Genomic DNA, 14,927 nt, shown 5'->3' with positions numbered 1-14,927 from the left:
TGCCAATACAATGCAATTTAGCAAGTTTTTGTTACAAGTAATTTATTAAAAATCTAATATAACTCAGTTTTAATTTTATTCAAGAGAAAACTGTTAAAAGAACTGAGTAAATATGGTGCAAAGTGGAGAAAGGAATTTGAAAAGTAACCGGTTAAGGTAAAAATACCGTCCACTTTTTCAATCGTAGTAAAAGTAAAAAGAGAGAGCAGCAGAGTGCACGAAAAACAAACAAAGAGTTTCGGCTCATTTTGGCCCGAATTAGACCATTACCGAAGGCGCGACGGGCTGCGGATCGGTCGGAATGTCTTCCAGGGACTCCTCACCGAGTTCCCGAGGTAAAATTAAACTGTTCTCGATCTGGAATCTCGATTCTAACGTGTTCCAATTTTGCAGGAACACCTCGCAAGGTGCTACTTGGGCCACCCCCACAGCAGGGGTCCTCATCTTCGAACTCGAACAAGCGACCCCTGCTGCAGTCGCCGCCCTACAAGCGACCCTTGATCGCCGATCGGCCAGGTTGGCCGAATCGAGATCGAGATGAACCTCCGGCCAAACGGCCGCCGTTGCTGCCCACGCCTTTCACTTTCCAGCCGCCGCCTCGACCGCCCACGCAACAGGCGCCTCCACTTCCACCCCCTCCGCCGCCTCTTCCGCCCATGCCACTTATGCCTCCGCCCCAAAGAGCCACTCAGGGTCTCCTTCCGCACCCCAACAGGAGGCCACTTTTGCCCTCGCCGGGAGAAAAGAGACCGTTATTGCAAATCCCGCCGAGGTTCCGAGAGCCCAACATGCAGAAACAGGGAGGACCGCCTCCGAGAAGGTCTCGCTCGCAGCCGGGCTCCCCAAAGAGGCCCCTTCTGCCCACCCCCCGCATCAAATGCTGAACCCAATTCGAGTCGGGAAGGCGGAAACCTGGGAAAAAATCTGATTAATTTTTCAAAATAATTCATTTGAAATTTTGTGATCTTGATACTTACTTAAAAACGGGTTGTAATTTTTTGAAAAAATTCAATTTTTGAAACTTGGTTCCTCTAGCTGGACCGACTCTGCGCTGACCATAATAAGAAGCAATCTGTTTTGCTCTTTTGTTTTAAAAATGGCTCAACCCAAGAGTTTTGTGCGAAAAAATGTCAATTAAAATGAACACGTAGCGATTTTTTATTCTGAGCGCTATGTGCAGTAAAAAGTAATAATGTATTAGATGTGTGCAGATGAAACGTAATTTAGAAAGATGTTGTGCCCTTCACTTTTTTTTTAAATTGATTTTCATCGCTATACTTAAAGAACAAAAATGTTCAAGGCCTATTGAACTTTTTTTATTAATTAATTAAATTTCAATAATATTACCAGCTTGACATATTTGAGGAATTAATTTCAATAATTTTGGTTGTGAGATTTCTTATTAAAATTGAAAAGTGTCAATTATTGTCAGCTGAAGATAATTAATCATGTCGTTAAAATTTGTTTTGCATATATTTTAATTTCTTTTATTATCCTTCCTTATTATGCTTATAATTTATTTTTACCATCCTGTTACCACAAATATCATATCCTAGGAAACATATTTTAGTGTATATTTCTCAATAATATTTAAATAATTTTCACACATTTATCATTTTTAAGTATTCAAATTTAATTCGCCTTTAAAAATTAACAGCACTTTTCTGCAAGTTTTGCATTTTTCTATACTTGATTGCGCTCTCTCCTATTAAATTTCTTAGACTTAGCAGTTTGAAATTAACCAGTGAGTGTTATACATATTATTATACCAAGCATTATACACAAAAGTCATATATATTATACAGATTATCACTGCTATTGTATGTGTAAAGTACATTAAAAACTGACACACCATGAAAGTCAATTCTCCAACAAGCTACGTGTTGAAACAAGAAAATAAATGTGGCGTCCACTTGTGATACTCGCACCATTATTATATAATGATAAAAAAAAATGAAAACTGAAAGGAATTTAATCATAATTGTTACTCAAGGCCTAAACTCTGTGTAAGCGACGATTTTTCTTTCCTTCGTACCAATAAAAAGTGTGAATAATGAACTGCTTGATTTTTATTTACCGTCTGGCGTCTTTCTGATAAGGAAAATATTTTCAACTCATTATTCGGGTGCAATCCTTTTGCTTAAGATGGCTCTTGTCCTCTCCTAGTTCAATTAATTGACCCGTTGGCCAACTGGCTCATTTGTTATTTTGCATGCGTCTGCCGGGGGCGGATTTTTTAGACCGGCGATATGCGACAGGTGCAAATTTTTGACTAACTGCGTGGGTCCCGCTGGAGTGTCTAAGTTTGGGTCAGCCTTCGAACTAAAAGTAGTAGTAGTTGGCTCCAGCTCCAGAAGGAAACAACATGCAGGAGGAAATCCTGGAGGATTTTGTCGGTGAGACAAAAAATTGTATAATTTTAGTGTTTATTCATTTTTGATATAGATTTAATCAAACAAAACTATTATAAGAAAAAATAATTTTCTTCTAATATTATTATCCTTTTGAATTAACTGAAAAAGGTAATTTACACTCAAAAAATTTGATTATTTTTGTCACAAAATCGGGTAATAAAAATAAGAGGAAATTTTATTTCATTGTAAATTAATTGTTAAAAACTATTTCAGTGTGGGAAATTATTGGCAGCTGTTGGTTCTATTTAAAAATGATATACAGTGTGAAAACACTTAAATCCCAGAATATTAATAGACCATCTTTTTTTAACCCCCAACGCCACTCAATCAAATTTAATCACCACAACGTGTACAGAAGACTTTTTTAACCCATAATTGAATAAGCATAAAAATTTTTAAAAAGGCACATTTTTGTCTGATGATTATTCTGAATTTTCTTTTTGCACTTTTTAGCGCCGTACTTATTAAAGGAAAATGCTACTTCGGCGTGCGTCGAGTGGGTGCAGGCCAAAGAGCACCTGCAGGTTTCAACCTTCAGCGAGGTGCCCTTTCAGTAGTTATAGTATGGGCATTTTGCCCGGTCGACCCCTGACCCCAGGTCAACCTCCCATAAGATTAACATTGGCCATAAGATTAACATGGGCCATAAGAATAACATTGTCCATAAGAATAACATTGGCTGTAAGAAATACACGGGACCGCGCGGCACTGCTCGCTCGCTCCCACTCCAATAAAATATGCATTGACCATAAGATTAACACGGGCCTCCCATAAGAAGAACCAAAGCAATTAATTAACGATTTTAAATAAAATTAACACTTTGGCCCCCTCCCCCCCTGGGAGCGCGCGGCTTGCCGCGTGCAAAAGTTTTGTTGTTGGGACTCGATCCTGCCTAATACGAAAGCATCGCGCGAGACCTAACCGGCCAGCCACGGAGATGACATTGAAACGAGAGCAGATATGAGCATTAAAACGAGCAAGCGAAAACCTGTTTCACGCAATACACAGACCTAACTAAATGCAGAAATCAATCCACGAAAACGAGAATGAAAACGAGAATCAAAAACGAAAACGAAAAACGAAAACGAGAATGAAAACGAGAATCAAAAACGAAAACGTAAAATGAAAACGAGAATCAAAAACGAAAACGAGAACGAAAAAAGACAACAAACGAGAAACGAAAAACGAGATCCAGAACCAAACTATAAATTTATACTTTTTAATATTTTCTTAAATTATATTTAGGAAAGTTTAATTGCAATAAAAAACAATGATTGATATTTATTTATTCATTTTATTTTTCATGATTTATTTAACATCTTTTGTTACATATATTATATTATTATTTGTATATGTTAATTATAGTAAACCTAAGAAACACATAGGCACTTGTTGTTTTTAAAAATTATTTTTTTTTTATTCTCAACAATTTAAATCAACAACCCTTTTTGTTCAAATGTGCAGACTTTAGATCGCTGCTTTTGTGAACGAGTTATGGCCTTGATGATAAAAACAACCTTTATGTTCAAATGTGCAGTCTTTAGATTGCTGCTTTGGTAAACAGATTATTTTTTCATCAAAAATGTAGAGAATAAATAGATGATTAATTTATATAGATGATTTTTTAATTTTATTGCATATTTTATTGTATTCCTTGTTTTGATAGAGATTTCCAAATCTTTGTTTCATCAATTCTATCACCACCTCATCATTAATCAATGGGGAAGTGGTAAACTTTTTCAAAAATAAATCAAATGATCCATTATTATGCATGTGAAATAAAAATAATGCTGCATAAATACCACATAAAGAGGAATAATTTGATTGAATTGGAATTAAATTTTTTGTTAATTTTTTGCAATTTGATTGAATGAATTTCAAATGATCTTGAACCATGGGTAATGCCAGTGAATCAAAAAAGAAGCAATGTTTATCTTTAGAAATGTACATTGCAACCCAATGATTTCCCATTTGAGTATGGTCTTGGAGATTTGAAATAATATAGCATGGTAATTTGTTGCACTGGATTTTATCACTTGGAAAAACTTTGCCATCAATGCAAGAAATCATGTCTGAAAGTTCACGGGTGTTCATTTTAAAGAGATAAAATAATTAAAACCACTTGCGTAATGATCAACAAAACGTAAACAACACCCTCAAATATTTTCGTGTATTTCATCACCGACGCTGGCAATTGAAATGATGAAAAAGAAATTAGAATGAGCCTTTATATTTTTTATGTCTCGAGAAACACCTCTCCCGAATGAGTAATATTCAGTGTTTGTGGCATTTCACCAATAATGATAACGGAAAGAGCTTTCTTGAGTTCAGAGGCGAATTTAAAATCAAGGCTTAAAGTACCTGTATTAACTTGTTCTATGTTGGTTGATTCGTTATCTGAGCCGAATATTTCAGTGAGAATAAAAAAGTCGTCATTGAATTTTCCCCTGGACCAATTACTACTTTTATTACCTACTAAACCACAGTTTGACAAAGAGTATCTGTATAATTCACTATTATCCATATCCGTTGCATTTCCGGAAAAGTCAAATTTTATTTTTTGTGATGGATAATTCAGACCGTTTACTGTGATGTTGTAATCCGATAACGAATGCGGTTTTAAAGTGTGAGGGCTATTTGATACACTGCCGTTGAGATTTTCTTGTTCTATGAAACAAACGTAAAGCTTGGTGGGAAGTTGATTTAAAAATACGTTGGGGATGCTAATTTGCATACTTTGAGCAGGAATAATTTGCTGCTTAATAATTGATTTTACAATCGGCAATTTATAATTTTTTGTCTTCAAAATTTCCAAATGAGACATGATTATCTCACTATCAATTTTTAAATGCCTAACCATAAGAGATGCATCCACTATATGCACCTTTGCATCAGTCACTTTTGACATCAAAAAGAATTTGTCAGAGGTGGGGATCAGTTTTACAGCAAGCGAGCAACCGACGGGAAGAGGTTTATTTTGATCAAATAATTCGCCTTGTATCCTACCCACAAATGTTCGTTAGACAAGCTAAACCATTTACTTCTGGTTGACACGCCTGCTCCAGTCAAACTAGAAGTTTCACCTGATCCTTCTACCGTATAACCTTCAGTTTCCAAGAAATCATATTTAAAGTCTTCATTATAATTCAAAAAGTTTCCAAGGTAACATTTTGTTGGGTATAAACCTGAATATTGAGATATTTGGGTGTTATTAATAGAAACTAAACAATCTGAAAATAAACTGGAGAGCCCACTATTTACGCAAGATACCAAATTTGAGTTGTCGGCTAAAAATGCATCGAGTTTTGTACCGTCAGCTTTGGTTATTTTAATAGTAACCGATAAATAAGTATCTTTCAAGCTAATGTAATTGTCTGATTGTGCGTTGATGTAAAAATCAAGAGGACCGTTAAAAGTGGGTGGAGCAAGACTCTTATACCGAACGTAATATCCCTGCTCCAAGGTGTTATTTACAGGCCTATCATCAAATAAATTTAGATAATTTGGAATTGTGACTCGTCTCATTATGAATGAAAAATGTCAAATTTTGTTCTTGGTTGCGGACGTATTTTACCAACTCTTCCTCCGCCCGCTTGCTTGCGAACTCTGGTACCAAATTCACGTGCGCGTGTTTTTATACTTTCAAAGACCGGTTTGTCATCGCGCATATCCTCCAAGAAATTAATTCCACTGGTCACAAATGCCCTTTTGAGCATTTTGATGCCCGGAGCAAAGAGCGGAGTGAGCGAAAACAGCACCGCTTGCAAGTTCGACATAATCCCGTGACCCATTTGGGTCGGCGATCCAACAAAATAAGCATCAATCCCAGAACCTTGCTGAAAGTATCTAATGTAATACTCATTTTTATCCATTATTTTAACTTTAAATGAAGACAAATCACAGTGTTAAAATTATCTTTGAACTTGATTAATTCGCCTGTATTTGACCGAATGCTAATATGCACTTTATTGAAATAAAAATTATTCAGCGGTAAATATAATGGCGTGCTTATTCTCTCACTTGTCGACTTTTTAGTATCAAGTTTGGAGCTCACAAGCAGCAGCTGCGATTCTATGTTTGATACTATTGAATGAGACACGATATCGCAATATATATAGGCGACTGGCGAAAGCTCCTTCTCCTCAACAGGAGGTAAAATGACTGATACAGCGGCTACCGAGTAATCACTTGAAAGTTCCAAGTATCGCGGAAAACAAATATAAAATTCGCTCGCTTTGTTTTTGGGAAAAACGTTTTGACAAGCGTTACTTATTAAATAAACGTATTGCGACATTTAATCTGGGATGACTAAAACCATTTCATCTGGATACATCAAACCTTCAATGACCGCTCCTTTTGAGTCTTTGACCTGGTACATTGGAATGTATCGTTTATATACGATTTTGTCGACTTGAAATATCTCCTCTGTATAATTCTGGGTGTATCCCTTTTCAAAAGTTTGTTTTATTTTCGCAAGCCGCACGAAATCGCCAATTTCAAATTTTGGCGCTTCTCTTTTTAAATTTTCTAATTTTGTCTTGTATAAATTTATAAAAACTTGTTTTTGATCAGCCGTGGATTTTATATTGATGGGCGCAAATTTTGTTGCTTTTTGCTCTGTATTGTTGTAAGCGTTGACAATTGAATCTAGCATATCAACATAAGTTTTTGTATCTGCGTGAGCCATGTAGCGATAAATACGTTTCTTCAAATGCAGAATAAAATTTTCAGCCAAAAAACTTTTCTTCTCACCCCGGGCAAATATTAATTTTACGCCGTTCTCTTGCATAAATTTTTGATAGACTTTAGCCGTGAACTCGCCTCCAGCATCTGTGTACCAAAATAATCCAGGAGATTTGGCTCTTTTAAAAACCAGTTTGGTTGCTCTAATGACTTCGTCGGGCTTTTTAGATTTGATTGGGATCGCATAGCCCATTCTAGAGAATCCATCAATGACGCATAGCAAATACTTTGCACCTTTATTCCATCTCGATAATTTACTCATATCAGCCAAATCTGCAAAAAACCAATAATTTTTCCGTGGCACAAACATGTAATTCGTTTTAAATTTTCTATTTCGCGGATAAAACAATGTATAGGATTTCTTTTTGTGCAACCATTTTTTAATGTCATCTGGTTTATAATGATCTTTAAATTTATTTACTAATCGCCGCGCAGATGTGAACGAGGTTGAACTGTGGGGATCAAAATAGGCTCTAGTTAAATCTCTGTTCATGTTAAAAACGATATTTAATCCAATCCAAATTTCGTACACTTGGAAACGATAAATCTATTGTCTCGGTTAGGCCCTCGCCTTCTTGTTCGTCAGACGACTGTTCATTTTGCTCACTGGCTGCTTTATTTATCTCTTTATGAAGCGCATCTTCAAAATCTTTGTAGCCTGGCAAAGTTTTATAATTTTTTTTACTAACAAATTCTCTCAAATAATCACTCATATTACTTTGCCCCAATTGCTGCCCGTTAAGGTATACATGATTTTCATCCCATTGAAAGTTATCAGAATTTAAAATGAAATCGTCAAATAAATTGATTGCTTTTCTTACGTAGGAGGCGGGGACATTTTCAGCTATTTGATTTCTTGTGTCGTCAATTAATTGCGCTTCGTCATACTGACTTTCTGCATTTAATTGTTCTTCGTCGTACTCACTACCAGTTCTTGTTTCATCTTCATATTCGTCTAAACTCTCCTTTCTGACTGGTTTATTACTTATTTTAGTTATTACCAAGGGCATTCTGCGCTTTTCACTATCTGCCAGGTGGCGCTGGAATACACTATTATAATTTTGAAATTTTTCTTTTTTGCCCATGTGATTATTTTTTGCAATCTTGCCTAATTGCACTTTGATCGTTGAATCATTTTGAGGGTAGAGTGATTGAAGTTGCTCACGGCTAATCAGATACATTTCGTTACTTTGATTCATTTATCTTTCCTTTCAAAAGCTCTACAATAAAATGTGTAACAATAGGGAGCAAAAATTGTGTCAAAAAACCGGTTCCGTATTGATTGATTGCGTCTTTCTTTTTCTCCCAATGGCCTTGTGCGCAAAGCTCCCTTAAAAGATGCCTGTACTTTCTTAAATTTTCTTTTTCCCTGTTGCTAATTTCAAATGTGCCTGCAAGTAAATTAGAAGCAACCTCACACACTGCTTGAATTTCACAACGTGAAGCAAGCTTAAAAAATTTTGTGTTGTCGTGAATACTATTCGATCGCAGCAAAGCAATCAGATGCTCAGTGCGTGGTGTGTTCATATTAAGTGTGAACAGGGATAAGTTCCCCAGTATTTATATTCTCATCAACAAACACGCGGGGAAAATCATCAAAAATATTTGAAACTAAACGGCAGAGCGCATGCGTTTTTTGGTGAAAATCAATTAGTATGTAGCCATAAGGACAATTCATTGCTTTATTACACGAGTTCATAAAAAATTTGTATTTTTCTGGCATCATTTGAAGTCCCAAAGTACGTAATTGTTGCCTGTCGCGAACATTATTGGTCAAAATCATATAAGTACAATTTAAACTTGTCGTTCTAATGTTTCCTCCATTTGCGAAAAGATTTTGTGAAATGAAAATGACACTTAAATTATGATGATGAATGTATTTTGTAAACAATAATGACACAATTTCATTTTTTTGTGCAAAATCCAGCATATCATCAATAATTAATAGTCTATTGCAATTGGGATTTTGATCTAAATTTTCAATTATTCCCTTGTGGAAATGAACATTTTTTAAATTTTTAAACTAATCAAAAGCCTTTTGATAGATTGAATAGCAGTAAATCACCTCGTCAATTTTTTGATCAGTCATTTGATTTAAATTGCGTAATATATTTAAAACAATCTGAGATTTTCCTGATTGGGAGGGGCCGCTGATCATCAGACCAAATGGTACTCTAAATTTAAATGGCATGATTTCGGAAGAGAGTGATTTGGCGCTCGGTGAGACACTGGTCGTCAAACCAGGAAGATCGGCTCTTTATATTGAGATCCACGAAACAGGTTTTCGCTTGCTCGTTTTAATGCTCATATCTGCTCTCGTTACAATGTCATCTCCGTGGCTGGCCGGTTAGGTCTCGCGCGATGCTTTCGTATTAGGCAGGATCGAGTCCCAACAACAAAACTTTTGCACGCGGCAAGCCGCGCGCTCCCAGGGGGGGAGGGGGCCAAAGTGTTAATTTTATTTAAAATCGTTAATTAATTGCTTTGGTTCTTCTTATGGGAGGCCCGTGTTAATCTTATGGTCAATGCATATTTTATTGGAGTGGGAGCGAGCGAGCAGTGCCGCGCGGTCCCGTGTATTTCTTACAGCCAATGTTATTCTTATGGACAATGTTATTCTTATGGCCCATGTTAATCTTATGGCCAATGTTAATCTTATGGGAGGTTGACCTGGGGTCAGGGGTCGACCGGGCAAAATGCCCATACTATAACTACTCCTTTCTTCAGGTCGCCTTTGGGGTGGCCGCCTTCCTTGTGACCCTTCCGTTTGTGCTCTTCCGATTTTCCTTCATGCCCCTCGGTGCTCCAGCAGCCGTTCTGGTCGGCGCCCTGCTGATGGTCCTCAGTGGCGTGCTGAGTCAGGACGAGGCCTACGCCATTCTCGGAGAACGGTCACATTTGCAGGTCACCTTAAATATTTTGACTTTCCAAACAATTTTTTTTTTTTAAATAAATTTTAAAATTATCAGACGATTTGTCTCCTAATGGGCACAATGCTGCTCGGCCACTTCTTTCGACGGGAGCGCCTGCTCTTCCTTGACACCCTTTTCCCCTGCGGTTTGTCCACCCTGGGTCTGCTGTCCCGCGTCGCAGCCTTGACCTCCGTGGTGGCTGCCCTCTTCACCAACGACGCCGCCTGCGTCATGCTGACCCCAGCCCTGCTCCGCCACTGGATTCAAATGCGGCGGCCGCACTCGGAGCTCAAGGTGCTCCTGCTGGCCATCGCCACCTCCTCCAACATTGGATCGGTGGCCACAGTCTTTGGAAACCCTCAAGTTAGAGATTTAAAAAACTAAAATTCTTTGATGTATAATATAAGAATCTAATCTAGATGGCTCTAATTGCGGCAAAAACCGACTCGCCCTTGTATGAGGAAAGTCGACTCGATTTGCGCACCTGCCTCCTCCACCTTGGCCCACCGGCGTTAGTTTGCAGCTTTTTCAATGTACTGGGCCTTTGGTTGTATCATGCTATTTTCCTGAAGAACAGAAATGAAGTAATTTTTGTATCCAAAATAAAGTTATATTATAATTAATTATAAAATTTTAGTCCTTTGACACGGACGCCATTGAGGACGAGGAGAAAAATGGACCTGAGGTCAAACTGAAGTCTTGTGTGGCTTTCAGAGTGGCTGTGGTCATCGTTCTAATATCGGTTGTCACACTTCTAGTCGTCTCTTCGCCCAGTCACAAATTTGACTTAGGTTTGCAAGCTATTTTTTTTATCAACTTTTTCATAATATGAAAGTTTTCAGGCCTGGTGCCTGTGGCTGGAGGGGCGATTCTTGTCTTCTTGGACGCTCTGCTGAATCGTAACGAGGGCAGTGCCACGCTTTCCAATGTAGACTTGAACATCCTTCTCATGTTTTTTGGTTTCTTTGTCTGGCTGAAGGGTGAGCAAATTTGTTAAAGAAGGCCAATATTGATAAAAATTAATCATCTTTTAGTTTGACAAACAAAAAACATAAAAATCAATAAATGAAACGAATTCCAAGCAGTGTCTTGTTTTGATAGAGATTAAGATTAATTAAAAAAAATCCCAACAAATAATAAATATTTTGACAACTTTTAAAAACAGCCTATTTGATGTAACGTATTTTTTGTTTGAAGGTTTCAACAAGACCAACCTGCCTAACTATGTGTGGCAAAAACTGGGTCTGGCCAGCGATTCCCTGGATTCGATCAAATCCCTCAGCCTGCTCTACGCCTTCATCCTGATTGGATCCAACGTCTTCAGCAACGTCCCTTTGACCATCCTGGTGCTCGACCAACTGCCACCTTGCGTTCCTAATTTGCCCCTGGTCCTCTATCTTGGCTGGGTCGCCACCATAGCAGGCAATCTGACCCTGTTCGGAAGCGTTGCAAATCTGATTGTGGTCGAAAAGGCGTACGAAACTTTGCGCATCAAATTCACTTTCTTCGACTACCTCAAATACGGATTTTTCTCTACCCTAATTCTTTCCATTGCTGGAATGTGTGCCATTTACCTGTTTCTCTTACTTTGAGATTTGCTGAGTTGCAATTAAAATTCGATCAGTGTTGTAAAGAATAAAATATTTGGATTTATTCTGGGGAATGATGATCACACACAGATAATGGAAATGTCTTTGCAAGAAGCACCGGTCGAATGTTTGCTTAGTCTGCACAAGTGAATCACTCAAAAACGGTTTCACTTTTTCTTCAGTTGGCTGCATATCCACTCCAGTCCTTGGTACAGTCTTAAAAAGTGAAAGGAAACAAGTTTAGCCAGATAAAAAAAATTATATAAATGAATTTAAAGAAAAGAAATTTGCACTCACCCTTCACCAGTGAGAGCGCAGCAGGACTGGATGTGCCACTGGTTCTTTTTGACGGAGGTCAGGTCAAGCTGCTTGCTGATTTCAGCCGCGCTCATCGAACCCTTGAGGTCCTGCTTGTTGGCGAAGACAAGCACAGCTGCGGAGGCGAGTTCCTCGTTGGCCAGCATCCGGTAGAGCTCCTCCCTGGTCACGGCCAGCCGCTCCCGGTCGGTCGAGTCGACCACCAATATGACGAACTCGGTGTTGGTGTAGTAGGTGCTCCAGGCGGCGCGCAAACTCTGCTGCCCGCCCAGGTCCCACATGATGAAGTGAATGTTCTTCCACACCACTTCCTCGACGTTTGAGCCAATCGTTGGAGATGTGTGGACAACCTAGAATAAATTATATCAAAATGACATCATTTAAAAAAAAAAATAAAAAATAACACAACCAATAAAATCGGATTAATTTTTGTTTTAAGAAAATTTATCTCATATCCAACTCAGTTCATGTTATTTTAAAAATTTTACAAAAATTAATGCTGTGAAAAAAAATTGGAGGTAAATTTAATTTAAAATCAAAGAAGCTACGGAAAAAAAATTGAGATCAAGGTTACTTAAAATCACTTTAAATAAAATTGATATTCAATAAAACGATTTTTTTTATCTAGATTATTTAATTAAAATTGAAATCAGGAGTTTCAATAAAAAATAATTTTTCCTTCGCAAACTTGTTTGGAAATTACTCGACAAGCGTTGAGGTTAAACTTATCATTACTAAAAGGGCACGTTTCGCGCCATCTGAAGCTGTATATTTGCAGATAATTTTGCGTTGCAGATTGCAGAAGATAAAGTGTCTCGCGACGAGATTGCTTTCATAAGTCAACCTTGAGACGAACGAACGAAGGCAAACTCAGTGCTCAGTACTATAAAACTATAGTTGCGAAATTGAAAACGTCGTGTACAAACCTCATTCATTAGGAACTGATAGAGAATCGTCGTCTTGCCGGCGTTGTCCAGCCCAACAATCACTATCTTGTGTTCTGAAACAAGTAGGAAGAGATTATAATATGTGAAAGATTAGCATTCAAATTTAAATCCTGCTAACCATCAAGTTCAGTGAAAATTGTTTTTTGTTTCATTTAATTTAAATGAAAGATTTCCTGTGACAAAAATTCACAATATAAAATAAATCTACCTATTCTCACACAAAATAAATAAAATAATCATCAATTATAAGTTGTCGTTAAACCTGGTTTGAAAATGAAATCCTTTCAAACTGTTAATTTATATTGAGAATACTTGAACAATTGAAGATGTGAGAAAAAAAGTTTAAAAAATTTAGCAATATTGATTTAAATACACCAAATTGGTAAAAATTTATTTAAATGTTTGTATGTATTTAGCTCCAAAATCAATAATATATAATAAAGAAAAAAAATTATTTTATTCCTATTTTCGATCAGGAACAATTTTTGTAACAGGATACGGCTGAAACATCGTAGTCGGAAACGAGTGAGAGATTCACTGACGTGAGTGGAAAGAAAAATTGCATCACAATAATAATATTGTCACGACAGGTAACAAACAATTAAACGCGCGCCTGAAGTGCGAAATTCGCGTTGATTCAGTCGGCAAAAAGTGGCACTTCTTGGCTTGGCGTAACGAGATTAATTCGATCCGTCCGCGAGTGCGTCACTCGATATCACTTCACTCCCGCACGTTCCGCGACCACGGGCATGAATATAATAATTATTATAACTTGTAATAACTCCCAACGTGATATATGATTAGAAAAAAATTTAAAAAAAAGAGTCATCGAAGGCATATCGAAGGCAAGGCGCTGCACCGAATTGGCGATCGAGTGAAAGTCAAGTCCGTGGAGCATGACACACTTTAAGTGGAGCAAACAAACCTTGCATTTATTCATGAATCAAGCAGGCACTCTCTTCCTCATTCCCACGTCTGGATTCGATAGAAACGGTAGAGAACAAAGGCGAAATTAAATGAATTTGCGCGAGAGGTGGAAATTCTGGGTTAATAAAATCCTCATTTGACCCGATTTGACCCAGAAATATTTACATTATTCTGTACTCATTTTTTTTTTCAAAAATAAAAATAATGTAGAACTAAGATAAATTAATTTTTCAAATTAAAAAAATAAAAATAAATTTCATTGTAATACTGAAATTATCTTGTTTTTGTTCCATTTGAACTTTTTCATAAAATTGATTTAATAAAGATACTTTTTGAAAAATTAATTTTATCGCAGATTAATTAAATATTTGATTAAAATATAAAAAAGCCATCTTTTATTAGCCCACTTTTGTAAAAAAAAAGTTAAAAAAAAAAATAAAGTGTTAGTTTTTTTTTTAAATTTACCTTCTGAAACTTTATTTATTTCTAATGTTAAATTATCAAATCCCAAAACAGTGCCACAGGTTGAGTTTTTTTAATTATCTTAGCCTTAAGCTTTAGGGTTTAGCTTGCTTAGCTCACCTTCATTTCCGAAAAGATTCCACAATTTGGAGAGCAACAGTCCCATTATCTGGCCGTGTCCAGAAACCTGCGGATCAGACGAAAAGTGCTATAAATATCACGAGCAACACGTCGACAAACTAATGGCAAAATAATGTCATTTATTGTCTCCATCCACGCGCAACAAGGGGTGATTGGCATCGTCGTGGAAGTGCAGCAAATCGGATTATACTCGACGATAGGGGCTGAGGGCAAAATGCACTGTCAGACGAAATGTCGCAAACGTACCTCAGTCGTAGCAAAACTGGCCTCGCGGGCGTATCATCTGGGCCACATGGCGCCCGGAAAGTCGAAGTAGAAACGTGCGAGGCCACAAGACCCCCTGCAATTCGGGAATCAAGGCCCAAAAAACGCGAGAGCAACGGTGTTTGCAACACTCCTTTTCGAAAGCAGCTGACACGAATGGCGTCTCCCGCGAGCGCCACGCCGTGGCGCCACCGTCGACACACGTCTCGG

General features: G+C 37.5%; 3 protein-coding genes across 5 annotated transcripts; 2 read left to right on the top strand and 1 right to left on the bottom strand.

Annotated features, from left to right (window-relative positions):
* Window positions 1-174: 174 nt before the first annotated feature.
* Window positions 175-2,052, top strand: LOC132193073 (basic proline-rich protein-like). Its single transcript, XM_059613442.1, has 2 exons — window positions 175-335; window positions 394-2,052. Exons 1-2 carry the CDS (start codon window positions 302-304, stop codon window positions 882-884), a joined length of 525 nt encoding a protein of 174 aa, XP_059469425.1. The 5' UTR covers window positions 175-301; the 3' UTR covers window positions 885-2,052.
* Window positions 2,053-2,139: 87 nt separating this feature from the next.
* LOC132192985 (putative transporter arsB) lies at window positions 2,140-11,697 on the top strand. Of its 3 annotated transcripts, XM_059613244.1 has the most exons (8): window positions 2,140-2,396; window positions 2,868-2,956; window positions 9,885-10,061; window positions 10,127-10,432; window positions 10,489-10,653; window positions 10,707-10,860; window positions 10,912-11,049; window positions 11,267-11,697. In XM_059613244.1, exons 1-8 carry the CDS (start codon window positions 2,366-2,368, stop codon window positions 11,659-11,661), a joined length of 1,455 nt encoding a protein of 484 aa, XP_059469227.1. In that variant the 5' UTR covers window positions 2,140-2,365; the 3' UTR covers window positions 11,662-11,697. The 3 variants fall into 3 exon arrangements, with proteins under 3 accessions (XP_059469227.1, XP_059469228.1, XP_059469229.1); XM_059613245.1 differs by lacking the exons at window positions 2,140-2,396; window positions 2,868-2,956 and adding an exon at window positions 5,368-5,576; XM_059613246.1 differs by lacking the exons at window positions 2,140-2,396; window positions 2,868-2,956 and adding an exon at window positions 9,771-9,832.
* On the bottom strand, window positions 11,694-14,889 carry LOC132192987 (ADP-ribosylation factor-like protein 5B). Its single transcript, XM_059613247.1, has 5 exons — window positions 14,700-14,889; window positions 14,433-14,499; window positions 12,903-12,976; window positions 11,956-12,326; window positions 11,694-11,874 (listed from the first exon to the last, which is right to left on the bottom strand). The coding sequence occupies exons 2-5, from the start codon at window positions 14,476-14,478 to the stop codon at window positions 11,826-11,828; spliced, it is 540 nt and encodes a 179-aa protein (XP_059469230.1). The 5' UTR covers window positions 14,479-14,499; window positions 14,700-14,889; the 3' UTR covers window positions 11,694-11,825.
* Window positions 14,890-14,927: the final 38 nt, after the last annotated feature.

The sequence above is a fragment of the Neocloeon triangulifer genome, unplaced genomic scaffold (genome assembly GCF_031216515.1).
Source record: "Neocloeon triangulifer isolate White Clay Creek 2 clone unplaced genomic scaffold, ASM3121651v1 ptg000003l, whole genome shotgun sequence".
NCBI lineage: Eukaryota > Metazoa > Arthropoda > Insecta > Ephemeroptera > Baetidae > Neocloeon > Neocloeon triangulifer.
This window is presented reverse-complemented; position numbering and strand designations above follow the sequence as displayed.